Genomic DNA, 15,739 nt, shown 5'->3' on the forward strand with positions numbered 1-15,739 from the left:
ACATTCTGCATACTTATATAGATACAGTGCACTACAAGTACAATACAATAATTCATAGAGTGAAGAAGTAGCTTTTGAGGCCATTTTAGTTTGAATGTGTACAGGACTTTAAAATATGCCGGTAAACAGAGAGGATATGCCATACTAGGGTGGGGGGGGGGGGAGACAAATGGAGAATGCTCTATTACTGTAGGGCATCATGTGTGAAGGAGGACTGCAGGAGCAAGTTGTAGGTGCAGTGTGGATTATAAATGGAGATAGATGCACGAGGCGTGGCTCCTGGGCACCGAGTGTTTGTTGATGAAAGGTGGTGTTAAGTGTTTGAGATGATCTGCCATTCACAAAAATGTATTGATGTGATAAAGATTTCTATACTAGGTCCTTTTTTATGCAATAAAGATTACTAAACCATCACCAATGATAGAAAGTACAATGTATCTGAAAACAACACAAATTGATCGTCCAAAGATGGTGGGCATTTAGATAACTCTGTGATTAATATATATATATATATATATATATATATATATATATATATAGAGAGAGAGAGAGAGAGAGAGAGAGAGAGGGGGGGGGGGGGGAAGATGAAAGAGAGGCCTGCTACAACTGAATTTTGCCAGACTACTTTTGAAGAATAATTATGTGGGAAGATCGATATAGATTGCATTCTCTTACCACACCCTTTGAGGGAGAGCAGCAAATAAGGAACTTCTCGAAAAAGTCTGAAATCCTTCAGTGTAGAGGAAGTTGAGTAACTCATATCTTGTAGAATTTATAACTCAAAGTGTACAAATAACGGTACACATACATATGTAAGCCATGATACCTATAACAACTATAGGCCTCGTGTCCGCATACAAATTCAGACAATGCAATAATTTCAATACGATCCCAGTAGGCCTACATCTACACACCACAAGAGAAACACAGCCAGCAAAAGGCAGGAATGTTAAGTTTCAAGTTTATTAAAAGTTTCCACAATACAAAAATTACATAAGAACAATAATATGTAACAAGGAATACATTGTTGAATATGTGATTAAAACAATTTGCAGAATTGAATATAAATTGACAATGCATGTAGATGCATATAGATGTAAAGTGGAGGGGTCTTAGAAAAGCAAGCTTGTATAATAAGAACCCCTGGAAAGGCAAGTTAAGACATGTAATATAATAACTCACTACTATATACAAACATTAAAGCCATAGAATAATTCTAGTGGAATTCCTCAATCCCTCACACACACACACACACACACACACTACCTATGGAATTTTAAAGCAAAACATAATTGGCATTAGACTATATTACTCAAATGGAAAGCGATGAGATGAAGTCATGTATGTAGAATTTAAAAGGAGCAGCATCAATGAGACTGAGAATATCGATGAAGCAAATACTTCCGAGCCAACACTTTAAATCTGGAAAAAGTGGTACTATCTTTAACATCTGAGGGCAACATGTTCCATTCTTTTATGCAAGACACATAAAAAGAATTTAGGGCAATACTGGTAGCTACACGAGGTAGATGCAGAAGGTTTTTCTGTCGTGTATTATGGGAATGAACAACTGAGTTTTTGACGAACAAATCTAGAAATAAGGAGGGAGAACTGGACATGTGAAGCTTGTACATGAATGCCAATGAGTTAAAACACACTAACTCGTTTAGAGGTAAACAACACAGCTGTAAGAACTGGGGGGCACTTGGCCTAGTAAAGTGTGAGCTTGTTATTAGCCTGATAGCTCTCTTTTGTACAATAAACAATTTATGAAGATGGCTGTTATAAGTATTACCCCAGGCAACATTACAATACATCAAGTGAGGCATTATGATGCTATTATACAGTGTAGTCAAGACACTTTTAGGAACAATAAATTTTAGCTTATGCATCACACCAACACCCCGAGAAGCTTTGGAACATACATTTAGTATGTGTTGCTTCCATGACAGAAATTCATTGATAGTAATACCAAGGAATAATACATTTTCGCTTGTAGCTACCTGATGTCCACCAATAATGAGAGAAGGGGTGTTTACAGGTATCCTCTTATTCCTTGTTCTGAAAATAACACATTGTGTCTTCTGAAGATTAAGTGACAATTTATTACAACAAAACCAACGATAAAGTTTGTTAAGTTCTTCATTTGCTGAAGATATTAAACTGTACGCATCCTTGTGGGAGGACAGAAGACTTGTATCATCAGCAAACAGTGAGTAAGTAAACAATGATGTAGCACTGATGATATCATTGATATAGATAAGAAATAATAGTGGGCCTAACACTGAGCCTTGAGGCACTCCACAATCAATGTGGGTGGAAAGCGATTTGGTCCCATTGACAACCACAAACTGCATTCGGTTTTGCAGATAGCTTTTGAACCAGTCTAAAGGAACTCCACGAATACCATAAGATTTAAGTTTGCAGATAAGAATGTGGTGGTCAATGGTATCAAACGCCTTGGACAAATCTAAGAAAATGCCTAGACAAAATTTCCCTTCATCAAGTGCATGAGCAATAATGTTAGTTAAATGCAATACACCCATACTGGTAGAAGAATATTTGCGAAAACCAAATTGCTCGGGGATCAAAATGCCTTCTACAGCTAAATAATTATTTACTCTTGAGCATACAATCTTTTCTAACAATTTAGAAAATACAGGCAGCAAGGCAATGGGTCTGTAGTTTTCAATGTTTCTGTTATCACTTTTCTTATACACAGGAACTACTTTGGCAATTTTCATCTTGTCTGGAACTATTCCTTGCGACAGAGATTTATTAAATATGTCACACAATGGGACAGCAATGCTATGGATACACTCTTTGACAACCCTAGGAGCTATATTATCAGAACCTGATGACTTAGAGGATTTCAGTGATAAAGCTAGCATTATTATTTCAGATGCAGTAGTGGGCTTCAAAAATAAAGATTTGCTGTTTTTTGTAGGTTTCAAATAATCCTGAAAAGTATTGGATGTACTTGGGATCTTTTCACTTATCTTAGCAGCAATTCCTGCAAAATACTGATTGAAATGTTCAGCCTTTTGCGTATTTGTACTTAATGAAATATCACCATTATACATTTCTGAGGGAAGGTTGTGACATTTCCCCTTTCCGATCAATTTGTTTATATGGAACCATGTTTTTTTGATATCCCCTTTTATATCATGGAATAGATTTCTAAAATATTTTTGCTTTGAAAAGCGCACAACATTTGTCAATTCATTCTTGTAATCAACATAATTCTTCTTATTTATCCAGGTTGGATGTTTAATGAATAATTTATAGAGCTTATGCTTCTTCCTAATGGACCTAAGCAAACTATGTGTGATCCAGGGTTTCTTACATCCCTTCTTGGCACATGATTCAACAACAGGAAAGCATTTGTCATACACATCACCAAATACATTAATAAAATAATCGTATGAATCATTTGCACTAGTTAAGCTATATAGGTCATGCCAGTCAACTTCTAAAAGCTTCTGTTTGAAAATAGATATGTTCTCAGCATTGACTGCGTGCTTAGTTTTTATACTTCTTTCACCATTTGATATGCTTACTTTTCCTTTGTCTATACAATAAATAGGCAAATGATCAGATAGGTCTGAAAATATAAGACCACTCTCAACATTATTTTGAATACAATTTGTGAAAAAATTATCAATCAGGGTAGCAGAGGTGTCAGTAATGCGAGTAGGTTTAGTGATGAGAGGGAACATATTATGTGAATACATAAGATCCAAGAACCCCTTCACACTATCATCATAATCAGAATTTAGCAGATTGATATTGAAGTCACCCATAACATAAACAAACTTGTTCTCCCTAGATAACGTTTGCATATGCTCTTCAATATTATCACAAAATGATTCAATATCACTTCTTGGAGCCCTATAAATACACCCAACTACAATATGCTTTTCCTTATCATCAACTTCAATAAAAATTGACTCATAACCAGGTTTACTACCAGACAAATCACACCGTAGCTTATAATCGATGGAGTCTTTAATATATAAGGCAACACCACCACCAATGCTATCAGGTCTACAGATGTTGATTAGGGAGTAACCTTGCAACTTGAATAAATTAGCATCAGTTGATGTCTTAAACCAAGTTTCAGAGACACCAATGAAAGAAAAATCATGGTGTAAACACTCAAGCAACACTTGCAAATTATCATGATTTTTAACAAGGCTCCTAGCATTTATATGAAGCATAGTAAAATTCTCATGTGGTTCGCTGCATGCAAGCTTTTCCTGAAAGTCATCACAACTTACATAATTACATTCCCTTACTGTGGAATTTAAGTCATCGTCAAGGTCAACACCCAGTTCAAAGTCATTGGGCAACATTTTTATGTTATTTCAAAATCTAAACATGACAATCTGCATGTAGGCTCTTGAAAACAGCACAATGCTGCAAGAAAGGTAGACAGTATAAAAACGCTTGCATTAAAAAGGTTCATAGGTACACATACACACACAAGAACATACACACATACACACACACAATAACAGAAGATATTTGCAAAAACTTCAATGAACAAACACATTGTGAGCCTATCATGTTCCCTTTTTGTGTGTGTTTTTGTAATAACGAAATTACGGGCAGCATTAGCAGAGCATTGCACATTATACACGTACTTTGTGGTGGGTAAACACACTGCATGAGCTTTCAGACTCTTTGATACACAGTAGTACACTGTGTACAATTGTATTAGTAAAGGGCATTGAACCAAGACTAGTCATCACACCTCGCATTTCTGAACGATGGCAGACAACGACTCGACCAAACCCGACACCACCACTACTCCCGTCGAATCGGCAAACGACGACGAGAAGCATGCTGAAGAAGCAGAATCTACAAGAGATCTAAGTGTGCTGCTGGACGATGGCAAAAATTCGCGGACACTTCTCTGTGAGCGCTGTGGGAGTAAGATGTTGCTGCCTGGATTAGCGGAATTTGTTACCAAGGATGTACGTAGTCCCGTCCCTTCATAACCTTGTCTGTCTCACTAACATGACCAACTAGTATTCTATTTAATTTAGACCCTCTAGAGTCGTGGCACCAGTTTGCTGCAGGGGTCCCGTTTGCGGCACCCCTAGGAATATCTAACTATATCTTCAAAAGTAGAAGGGTATTTTTTTTTCTAAATTGTTATATTTGAAGAGCAACTGAAGAGCTTTCTTTTGATACCAGAATCATGAAATAACTCGGATGATGGCCTTCATATTAAATTCTAATTTAAACCGTCTAAACAAATATTGTTTCTTTCAAAATTAAGACAGATGACACACATGTGGCTGTATTGTGTGTACACTGCTTTCTTGAAAACAACAGAACCTGAAATAGATTTCACAAGAATACTTGTACCTAACCCCGGGCCGTTCCTTGTAGTATTAGTAACCCGCGTTCAGGCTTGCCGCAGTTAACTTGTACCAAAATCTTTTATATTAATGACAATCTGAGCTAGCTTTGCATTTATGTCTTTTTATATAATGCACAGTTTGATTGCTCGATGTTTTCTTCAGAAAACAAAGGAACCCTACGGCCTTATATTGATAAAAGGATCGTCCAGACCTTGCCAAAAAGTTGCTTCAAAACCATCACACAAGTGTAGAGAAAGGTCTAGAAAACTGAGGAACTGATCCACTCTGACCTTTTGAGTGTGACTTTAATTCTACTGTCATATCAACACAGAGCTCTTTGTTTTTGAAGTAACTCCAGCATTTGTTTTCATTATGAGGTATAGAATTCACATACAAAATATAAAGCTTATAAAATAGTATGAAATGGTTTTGATAATGTCTGATACCATCATGATGTAATGAACAATTCTTTGAGTTATTCTAAGCTAGAAACCTTTTTCCCCCAATGAACTAGTATTATTGTAGGAATTTGTTACATATTTTGATAAAAACAATCCATCTCAGATGATTTTCAAAACTTACACATTGCCAAAATCATTATCACAAAAAAAAAGAGAGTAAAATTCAGAGCCCGAAATTGATATCTAGATATCTATACACTTTATTAGTTTGATATTTAAAAAAAAAAAAATAGGATTTCATTATAATGGGAGACTCCTGTATTGTTGATAAGCACAAAGTTATTCTGTAAAAAAGAAAAGAAAGTTATTAGTGCAAGAAAGGTAATTCTTTAATGGTGAATAGCCAGACTGCTATATGTTTAAATAGTACAAAGATTCAACAATGCAGTGTAATCACATTATAACAAACACGATTATAACAAAATTCTTGTAACAACGAAATCGAAATTCAGGTCCTAAAATTATCACTATATCTTTATGCCTATACACTATACTGTTCGGTTATAATGAAAGAAAACAGCCTGTCCTAAGGACTTTGTGATAATTAGAGTACACTGTATCTGTTTGATTTTGTCCTTGGACAAATTTGTATTTTTTTTAATGGTCATGAGGAAGGAAACCTGCTTTTTTTCTGTACTGTTCCATCCATCCATCTGTCAGTCTCTGCCTCTCATTCTCTCACTTCTCTTTCCCTTGTTCACTAATCACCTCTGCAACAGATTTTTCTGCCTTACATGAAGATCAAGTCTGAGCAGCAGAAGGCTACGGACGGGGAGGTTCTAAAGGACCACTGGGTAGTGCCCGACATGTTCACCTTTGAGAACATTGGATTCACAAACACAGTGCAAGGCACCACCAAGTACTTGATATGCGCAGACTGTGAGGTGGGCCCCGTTGGATTCCACGACCTGGCGGACAGGACCAAGTTCTTCATTGCACTTGATCGAGTCAAGCATGAAGCCACTTAAAGAGGCAGCCATCACTGCTGCTTACTGTCGCTCGGTAAGAATGGACTTACTGCGATCCTGCTTTCGAAGTTATCACTTTTCTGGTATGGAGGTGTCCAACAATCTGTGAGCCTGGCATTCCTGCTCGTCTTTCTTCAGCAAAGTTTTGATCCAAGCAGTAAAGACACGTATGCATAATATCATTTCTCAGTATGTCATTGTCATGGAAATATGTGTATAGATGTACACCTTTCGAGTTGAGTTGATTATCCTTGTAAGGATTGTCCTTTGTTTGATACAGTCATAGTTGCAATTGCACCGTACGTGTCTCCATCAGCATATCTTTCCAAGCAACATTCTGTTTTGCATACTGCTGTTTGTGGTGTTCAAGACTTTTAGGCTTTGAAAGCATGTGCAAATGTCACTGTTCCAGAATCCTGTGCCATCTCAATAATATGCCCTCAGTAGATCAGAGGATGTACTATGGATATTGTGTCTTCATCTTCTCTTTTGCAAAGAGCCTTGCAGAATATTATGCCAAGTGAACCAGTGTAGTGTGTTTCTTAAAGGTAGATGAATGCATGTGCAACATTTTGCAGCAAGAACTGCTTCTTGGTATGCAGCTCTAGTGCATTTTATTGAGTGGATTGAATACATAGCAGACCTTATCTTCACTCCTCATCCCAACTCTGCATTCTGCCAATTTCTGTTTGACAATTTTGAAGTGTAACATGCCATTGTGCTTTTAATTTGTAAGATGAATACAGTGTTCTTTTTATCCGAATGAAGTGAAGTTCCTTGAAATTATTTGAAAATTCAGCTCAAAGAGCAAAATTTTGGTTTAACAAAACTGCAAAGTGTTATCATTGTAGAAAATGATATACCTATCATGAGTTATGCTTACTCATTGATAGACAAACAATCTTTCAAACAAACATCAGGGCCACTCCAACATGCAAGCACCACAAGAATGAAACTGGCAAGAATTACTAACTTGTCTGATCACGGTCAGAAGACATGCCCTGTAATTATGCTTGCTTCACAGTTGTATGATCTTTTGGACATCTTCAGCACTTGTACAAATAGTCTATTCTGTTCATGGCAGCTGTAGATTGGCTATTAGATGCAAACTTGCCAACTCTTGGAACTGAGAGCAAGAGATGTGAACTGAAACTGGCTGATGCATAGCTAGAGATACATATTTCTTGTATCAACAGAATGTGTTGGACATCGTGTGAACAAAATATCATTCAATTTTATTCTGCTGAATTCACTCTTTGAAGCAAGCAAAGGGCTTACTTGTGAGTATTCACTAAAAATCCCCCGATAACTTGACAGTAGACTATCGATATATGATACGTGTGTCCATATTTGAACAAAATTGAGCAAACAGTCTGGAAGGCTGAAATCTGGCAAAATATCACAGAAATTTTTAACAGCCCCACCAAGACAACTGCAAGTGACATCGGTAAATATTCTACCATGGGGGATGTCAGCATGAAACACATCACTGTTCTCCTCAGCTTTTCTCTTGGGCATTTTCAGGATGTCTGACTCGCAAACCATCAGAGGTGGTAAGCGATCTCCCATTTTGCTCTGGTCTTGAAGTATGTGATTTGAAAGTGCTCCCTGTTGGACGTTAAAAGGCTGTTGATCCAAGAATCGCAGAATTGTAGTTTTAGAATTTGCGAAGACACATTCCAGTCAGTGACAAATAATGAGTTGCAAATGTACAAAGTATAATATGCATATGGAGAATGGAATGTAGTTTGACATGGTATGTACAACATTAAAGTTGTGACTTGCATTAGAGGCAGTGTTCCTTCTCATAAAGCTTACAAGAGGATTTTAAGCTACTGTATAGCAACCTTTTCCTATCACCTCTAGGCAATCTGGCATATTGTGTCTTGATTGCAAGATTCTTTTTGTGCAAAAGTATGCATACTTAGTTATTTATATTTTTCACAAATATTGGCAAAAAAGTGCAATTTCTATGTCTTTTTATAGTGATTTGAGTTTCACAAACTTGTGTTGGTTAGATTAGATAGTACTTTTTTTATCTCTAAACATCTCAAGTGAAAATAACAGATATACTTGTACTGACAATTTGATGGTGCATCTTCTTTTTCCCCTTCCTTTTATAAAGGTCGTACATTGTAAGTAAGTATAATGTCTACTTAAAACTTCAGTTTTGTGAATGACTAACTCAGAGACTTCAACTCTCCCACTTTCGATGGGAGATCTCCCGCTGAAAGCCCATTTTTGCAAAATCTTCCGTTCTTCCGCTTGATATTCAATTTCTCCCGCCCTGGCTCTGTGTCTCCCACTTGAAATGATTTCTTACTTAGTATCATCGTATGTTGAAAAATAAGCCTTAGATAGCACGAGAGAGCATGAGAACCATACAGCTTCGAGGGCCTGCTTAAGGGCCCTGGACCCTGGCTGCAAGGAATTTTGCGCTTCGCGCTGGTGATGTGCGCTTCACGCTGGGGGTCTCCTGTTTGCTAGGGGTTTCAGGCGGGAGAATCTCCAGATCAGAAGATGCTTGGGGTTGGAGTCTCTGCTAACTCATTCTTTTTTTCAGTCGAAGACATTGTCTTATTTATGAATTGTTATTGTTTTTATATGTATCATCTGACACTGAAATCATGGCCCGCACTTGGCAGGAAGTCAAAGTTAACAGTTGGTTTGATACATAGTAGACCATGGAATTCAAGCTCACTGTCAATAGCAAAATCTTCTTCAACTCAAGTGGTTGATATATCTTTGTAATATTTTTGTTCCTGCATAGGGAAACTTTGTACGCGTGTACTACATTGTCAATGTTGACCTCTGTCATGAAGGTGACAACAACAGCCAGGGATGCTTGAGGTCACAGGGTTCAAAATATTGTCTGCTCTGATATCAAAACTAACAGTATGATGTGACCATGTCCAAAGCAGGAACAATATTTTAGTGCAACTGTGAATGGTTCAATACTACAGCTTGAGTGCAGCTTGACATTAACAGACAAGAAAAAAAAATATTATGTGTACTGCATAATATAATAATATTACTGCAAGCCCTGGCATGTCTTTTGCAATCTCTTTAACAAAGTGTTCTTTCAATACCATAGCTTGCAAAATTTTTGTTGGTGAGAAGTTAATAACAACCATAAAATTTGCAAAATATTTTCCCGTTTCCCGTAGTGCCTGAAGGGATTATCCTTTGCCGCGTTAGCAAAGATTAGGTTTGAAGTCAAATAGTGAGCTGACAAGAGTCTTTGTAAAAGACAGTCGGATTTTTCAGTGTGTTATAGAGCAAATGTGGCATTCATACGTTCCCTGAAAGTATGTGTGTGTGCTTTATTAAAATGGCGGTCATTCAGTATACCTTTGAAATGGTGTTCAGCAAACATGTTATTACAGTGTACCATGGTACTGCAACTGGTGCAGGAGTAGCCCTGTTGGCCTTTGTTTCCTCAGTCGTTTGGGTTGTATTTCACAAGGTAAGACCAATTAAAAGACAGCATGTAAAACTCATGATACGTCTGTACATGTGCATCACTCTTTAGTGAATGAAAACAAGAAACAACAACAATAAAACAAAACACATCCCTATTGAAGCTTTGCTCTACTGTGTACGCTGCTATTTTCGCGTACAGATATTTTCATGAATGACGAGGTCATAGATATTTTCGCGAGATGTTGTTTTTGCGAATCAACACCGACGCTTACATTAACGCATTATTAACAAAGCGCATTGAGACATTTTGGCGTGTTGTTAAATGCGCGATCCAAATGTGATTTGCGAAATTTGCGGAAATTAAACCCTCGCGAAAATAACAGCTTATACAGTACTTTTTCTGTGAAAGAAGGCATCAGATACCAGTAAGGTCTAAAAAGACTTACTAGTATTCCACCAAAATTGCCACATACATTATAGTTTGATGGATCTTTGAATTGTTGGTTTGTTTTTGTTGTTTTTTTTTTGTTCGTTTTTGTTTTTGTTTGCTAAAATATGCTACCAGACAGAATTCGCAAGGAGGGTTTTTATGTTTTCAGTTGTTTTTTTATTAGTTTGTTTGTTTTAAGGGAGCAACCTGTTCAAATGAAACGGATCTTGCTTATTAATGCTGTAATTAACGTGTGGCACTGCAAGATATTCACAAAGAAAGAAATATTTTTTCCCCTATCACTTGAATGCAAAAGTGATTTCCTTCCCAGAACAATCTAAGAGGAAAGTGTAAATAAAGGAGGCGTCTCCCGCTCAGGTGCCTTGTGAAAGCGTCCGGTCGCGTTTATAACCAGTGTACTGTCTGCCAACGCGGAGACTAGTGATATGTTAAACTACCCCATCTATTGACCTCCTGACGCACAATGTTCCCATCCTCGTGGTTGCTGCGACGCGATAGGAAATTGACCACCACCGATCCACGAGGAACACACGGTAGTGATAGTACATGTACGGAAGCTTTAAAGTGCCATTCGACTTAGAGACTTGGCGAGATAATTTATCTTGTCAAGTCAACATAATAGCTCTATCATGTCGACTTATCAACTTTATAAGTTGACATGGAGACAAAAATTATCATGTCAAGTCGATTTCTAAAAATTTAAATGTCATGGCAACATAACATATCTTGCCAAGTCACATCTAAAAAGTTACATGTCGTCATGGTGAGATAAGGTATCTTGCCAAGTCGACATCTAAAAAGTTACATGTCGTCATGGTGTGATAATGTATCTTGCCAAGTCGACATCTAAAAAGTTACATGTCATCATGGTGACATAATGTATCTTGCCAAGTCGACATCTAAAAAGTTACATGTCGTCATGGTGAGATAAGGTATCTTGCCAAGTCAACATCGAAAAAAGTTACATGTCGTAATGGTGACATGATGTATCTTGCCAAGTCGACATCTGAAAAGTTACATGTCATCACGGCGACATAAATTATCTATCCAAGCTGAATAAATTTGCATGAATTTGCATAATTAATTAATTTCACTATTTCGTGTAGAAGTTTGGAAGCCCTCACCAAGCCCTATCAGATAAAACAATCAAAATAAAAATCGGCCATGACGGAGAAGTAGCACTTTCTACATTTGAGCACACACGGACAGACGCACGGACGCATGGACGGACACACACACACGCATTCACTTGTTATATTTGACGGTTTTGATTTCATTTTTTGGTAAAATATACACCATGGTATTAATTTTGATCATCTTCCTCCTCATCTTCTCTCACCCTTTTTATAGGTCCTGATCGAGCAAGAATAACAAGGATTGTGTGGGATATGCTGTGATAGAAAGAAAGACAGCTTTTTCATTCCATGTGGGCACACACTCTGCCTTCCATGCAGCACATTCTTTGAAGAGAATGAAGGAAGAGATTGCCCGTTTTGCAAGCAGAAAATACAGTCTGGTCTCAGTTTGTATTATTAGCTACCTTAGACCCTTAGTTTGTGTCTGAAAGGGGTGCATCAATGCATAATGATCTCCCAGTTCATGCCTATGTGGCAGTCCTCGATAAAAGGGGAATTCCACCCAAGTCAGTCCAGTGTTTCTACAGTGTGTTCCTAAAAAAGGGAAACCAAACCTCGAAGGTAAATTATATCACAAATGCATAGGTTTTTTTTTTTTTTTAATTTGTGTGCTGGATTAAAAAGTAGCTCGTTTAGTTAAATTTGATACCTTGCTTGCGTCAACATTACCATGGGTTTTGTTACAGATCGAGTAAGGTTTCTTTGAAGGAAAATGATACAACATCTACTTTTTCCAAGTTTCAAAGAACCATAACTCTCTAACTCATGTCAACGTTGACGCAAGCAAGGTGCCAAATTAAAGCTGGAGAGCTACTTTTTATTCCATTATACAAATTACAAGAAAAAAACTATGTGTTGTTCAGTTGACTTTTGAACTTGCCTTTCCTTTTTAGGAACACACTGTATGGAAGACGATGAATTAAAAAAAAATAATTGATCCAATCATGAGTGAATAAGGAAACTACAATCATTAACATTATCTAGTACTTCATTGTCAGTTATGCAAAATGGCAATGCTGATGAAATCACAGTATTTTTAGGAGTACATGTAGTTCTCCATTCACATTTTACACAAAATTTCTCATTTTCCAGAGTATGTATTTTCACATCTTAAACTCTGAGTGACAGTTGTCACTCTTTGTCAAATAACTCCTTAGAGTATAGGGTAGAAAAAAATGTAGCTTTCAAGAAAATTTAGAAAATGGGAAATTCTTATGTACAGAGAATGCAATGGAGACTTGATGACCCATGCACCATGACGACATGCAGTTTTTTGCAAGTCAACTTGGCAAGATACCTTATGTCACCATGATGACATGTAACTTTTTATATGTCGACTTGGCAAGATACCTTATGTCATCATGACGACGTGTAACTTTTTGGATATCAGCTTGGATAGATACCTTATGTAGGCATGACGTCATGTAACTTTTTCAGATGTCGACTTGGCAAGATACCTTATGTAGGCATGACGACATGTAACTTTTCAGATGTCAACTTGGCAAGATACCTTATGCACCACGATGACATGTAACTTTTTAGATGTCGACTTGGCAAGATACATTATGTCACTACGACGACGTAACTTTTTTCGATGTTGACTTGGCAAGATACCTTATCTCACCATGACGACATGTAACTTTTTAGATGTCGACTTGACAAGATAATATTTGTCTCCATGTCATGTTATAAAGTTGATAAGTCGACATGATAGAGCTATTATGTTGACTTGACAAGATAAATTATCTCGCCAAGTCTCCAAGTCGAATGGCACTTTAAAGCTTCCGTATACATGTAATCGAAAGTGACTAAGACCGGCAGAGAGGGAGAGAGAGAGAAAATGAGAGGGAAAACCCCGGTTATAGGGGGAGAGCCACGTGTCTGATGGGGAAAGAAATATAAAGAAGAGAACAAAAACGTTTTCGAAGTCCTGTTCATTTCAGTAAATTAAAAACTTACAGCTTCATCTTGAGCATTGTGTCCAAGATTTGTGAGTGACCACACCGTGCAAAGAAGCGACTATATAGGCCTACATTGATGTTCAAGAATGTAAAAAAAAAGAAAGAAAGAAGAGAATAGAAGAGAGAATCATCCCACAGTTATATTCCACTGGCAAACGGCATTACGCTAAACATGACCTTTTATAGTTTTAATCTCTTGCAGGACCAGTGTCTTTATCTTGCATTTGTATTAAAAAAAAAGAGAAAGAAAAGAAGAAGGACATGAATTTGCGTGAGACTTTGTTGAGGATGTTACAAATGCCATGTCGTCTAATACCCTCACGACTCTACTATGGACTACCAGCAAGACTGTATTGCATAGGGTCTGAAGCATATCAGTTATCCCCAGATGGCCATACACCTTTCTTCGTCTTCTTCTCGCTGCTATATGATAGTGTGTAGTATCATAAGGATAGTAATGATGATAAGACGCATTGGCCCGAGAGAACCGGACCTGAGACATGTTAGATCGGAAAGATCATTCGCAAACAACTTCTTGGCGCCGCAGGTCAATCATACCCCAAGGTTCATTGTCATGATGGCGTGACCGCACTGGCGCCGGAGCGGTGATGTTTCTTTAAAGTCTACAGCTTCAAGAGGTATATACTCCTATGTTGTTTATTGTCTGGCTTGGATGAAACAAAAAACGATCTTCATAAAACTGGTCATCTTGTTCTTTATCATTTTTGTTCTCTTTCAACGAGGATATCTCCTCTTTTTGTTTTGGGTGTGTGTTTTTTCCGTAAGGTGAGAAATACTTTGTTTATCTTTTGTTCTTATTGTTGTTTATCGTACCATTCATTTCGAGTACAGTCTGCTGGACTGGTCTAGTTAGAATGTCTTTTGGTCATCTTGTTTTTCATCAGTGTTGTTCTCTTTAAACCAGGATATCACCTCTTTTTGTTTGGGTGTGCGTGTGTGCTTCCGTAAGGTGAGAAATACTTTATTCCTCTCTTGTTTTTGTTGTTGTTTATCCTACCATTCATTTTGAGTACAGTCTGCTGGACTGGTCTGGTGTCTTTTTAACCAATTAACGTGGATCACATTTCCTTTTTTTATGTCTGAGAGTGTTGTGTTTGTGTGTCTGCATGTTTGCGAGGAGTTGCCAAAAGTATCAGCGAATGGTGGGAAAAGATCCTTCGCACGCGACTCCAATTGTTTTGCAAGGGGCACTATGATTCACCTTTAACATGAAATTAGCACTTTTTGATTTTCATAATGCCTTTGAATATCAGTGGCGGCTGCAGTCCTGTGGATAATTCCTGTATAGCAGAAGTGCATAACGAAATACATGTAGGCTATTACAAACGTACATACAACATAAGACAATAATATGTGGAAGTGAAACAAACGGCTAAAAAGAATTAAAGATAGTATATCTAAGTTACGTCGTACCACACTAGCTTTTTTTTTTTCGTTATGGTTATTGATAACCTGCTGAACGTGCCTTGTTCCTCTTAGTTGATAATAGTGCTCAAAGAATAATTTTTCTTGTTATCTATTCTCTCTGTACATTTTTTTTTAATTTGTACATGTACATGTATATGTTATAGGATTCTTGGTAGCAACTGCTTTATCTATAAACATTGCATCATACTTCCATTTTTTTTTTACCCCGAAGTCAAAGCTCCGTAGTGCTAAACAGTTTGTGATGGGCAATCTTATATAGTCAATCTTCCTGAAAAAAAAAAAAATGCATTAGGATACAGAAGCGCCTCCCCCCCCCCCCCCCCCCCCCCCCGAAAAGAAGAAAAAATTATGCCAAAATGGTTCGGCGTCAAAGCCTCAATATGTCAAAGATTAAAAATGGTATACACTAGAGCAAAATTGTTACTGGTTCAGAAATTAGAAGGATAAAGTCATAAGTATTAATGTAGGTTAAAATACAATGTGGCGGGAATGACAAACTATAAGTGGATGTGTCATTC

The 15,739-nt window shown here is 37.3% G+C and overlaps 1 protein-coding gene across 1 annotated transcript; it reads left to right on the top strand.

The window, feature by feature from the left end:
* Positions 1-4,772: 4,772 nt before the first annotated feature.
* Positions 4,773-10,304, top strand: LOC140232507 (guanine nucleotide exchange factor MSS4-like). The gene is made up of 2 exons (XM_072312602.1): positions 4,773-4,979; positions 6,553-10,304. The coding sequence occupies exons 1-2, from the start codon at positions 4,773-4,775 to the stop codon at positions 6,799-6,801; spliced, it is 456 nt and encodes a 151-aa protein (XP_072168703.1). The 3' UTR covers positions 6,802-10,304.
* Positions 10,305-15,739: the final 5,435 nt, after the last annotated feature.

This window comes from Diadema setosum, chromosome 9, assembly GCF_964275005.1.
Source record: "Diadema setosum chromosome 9, eeDiaSeto1, whole genome shotgun sequence".
In the NCBI taxonomy this organism is placed as follows: domain Eukaryota; kingdom Metazoa; phylum Echinodermata; class Echinoidea; order Diadematoida; family Diadematidae; genus Diadema; species Diadema setosum.

Bases quoted from the DNA above. Each gene is read 5' to 3' on its own strand.
- LOC140232507 (XM_072312602.1), top strand. From the start codon at position 4,773: ATGGCAGACAACGACTCGACCAAACCCGACACCACCACTACTCCCGTC. The intron at 4,980-6,552 runs GTACGTAGTCCC...CCTCTGCAACAG, and splicing joins CGGAATTTGTTACCAAGGAT to ATTTTTCTGCCTTACATGAA.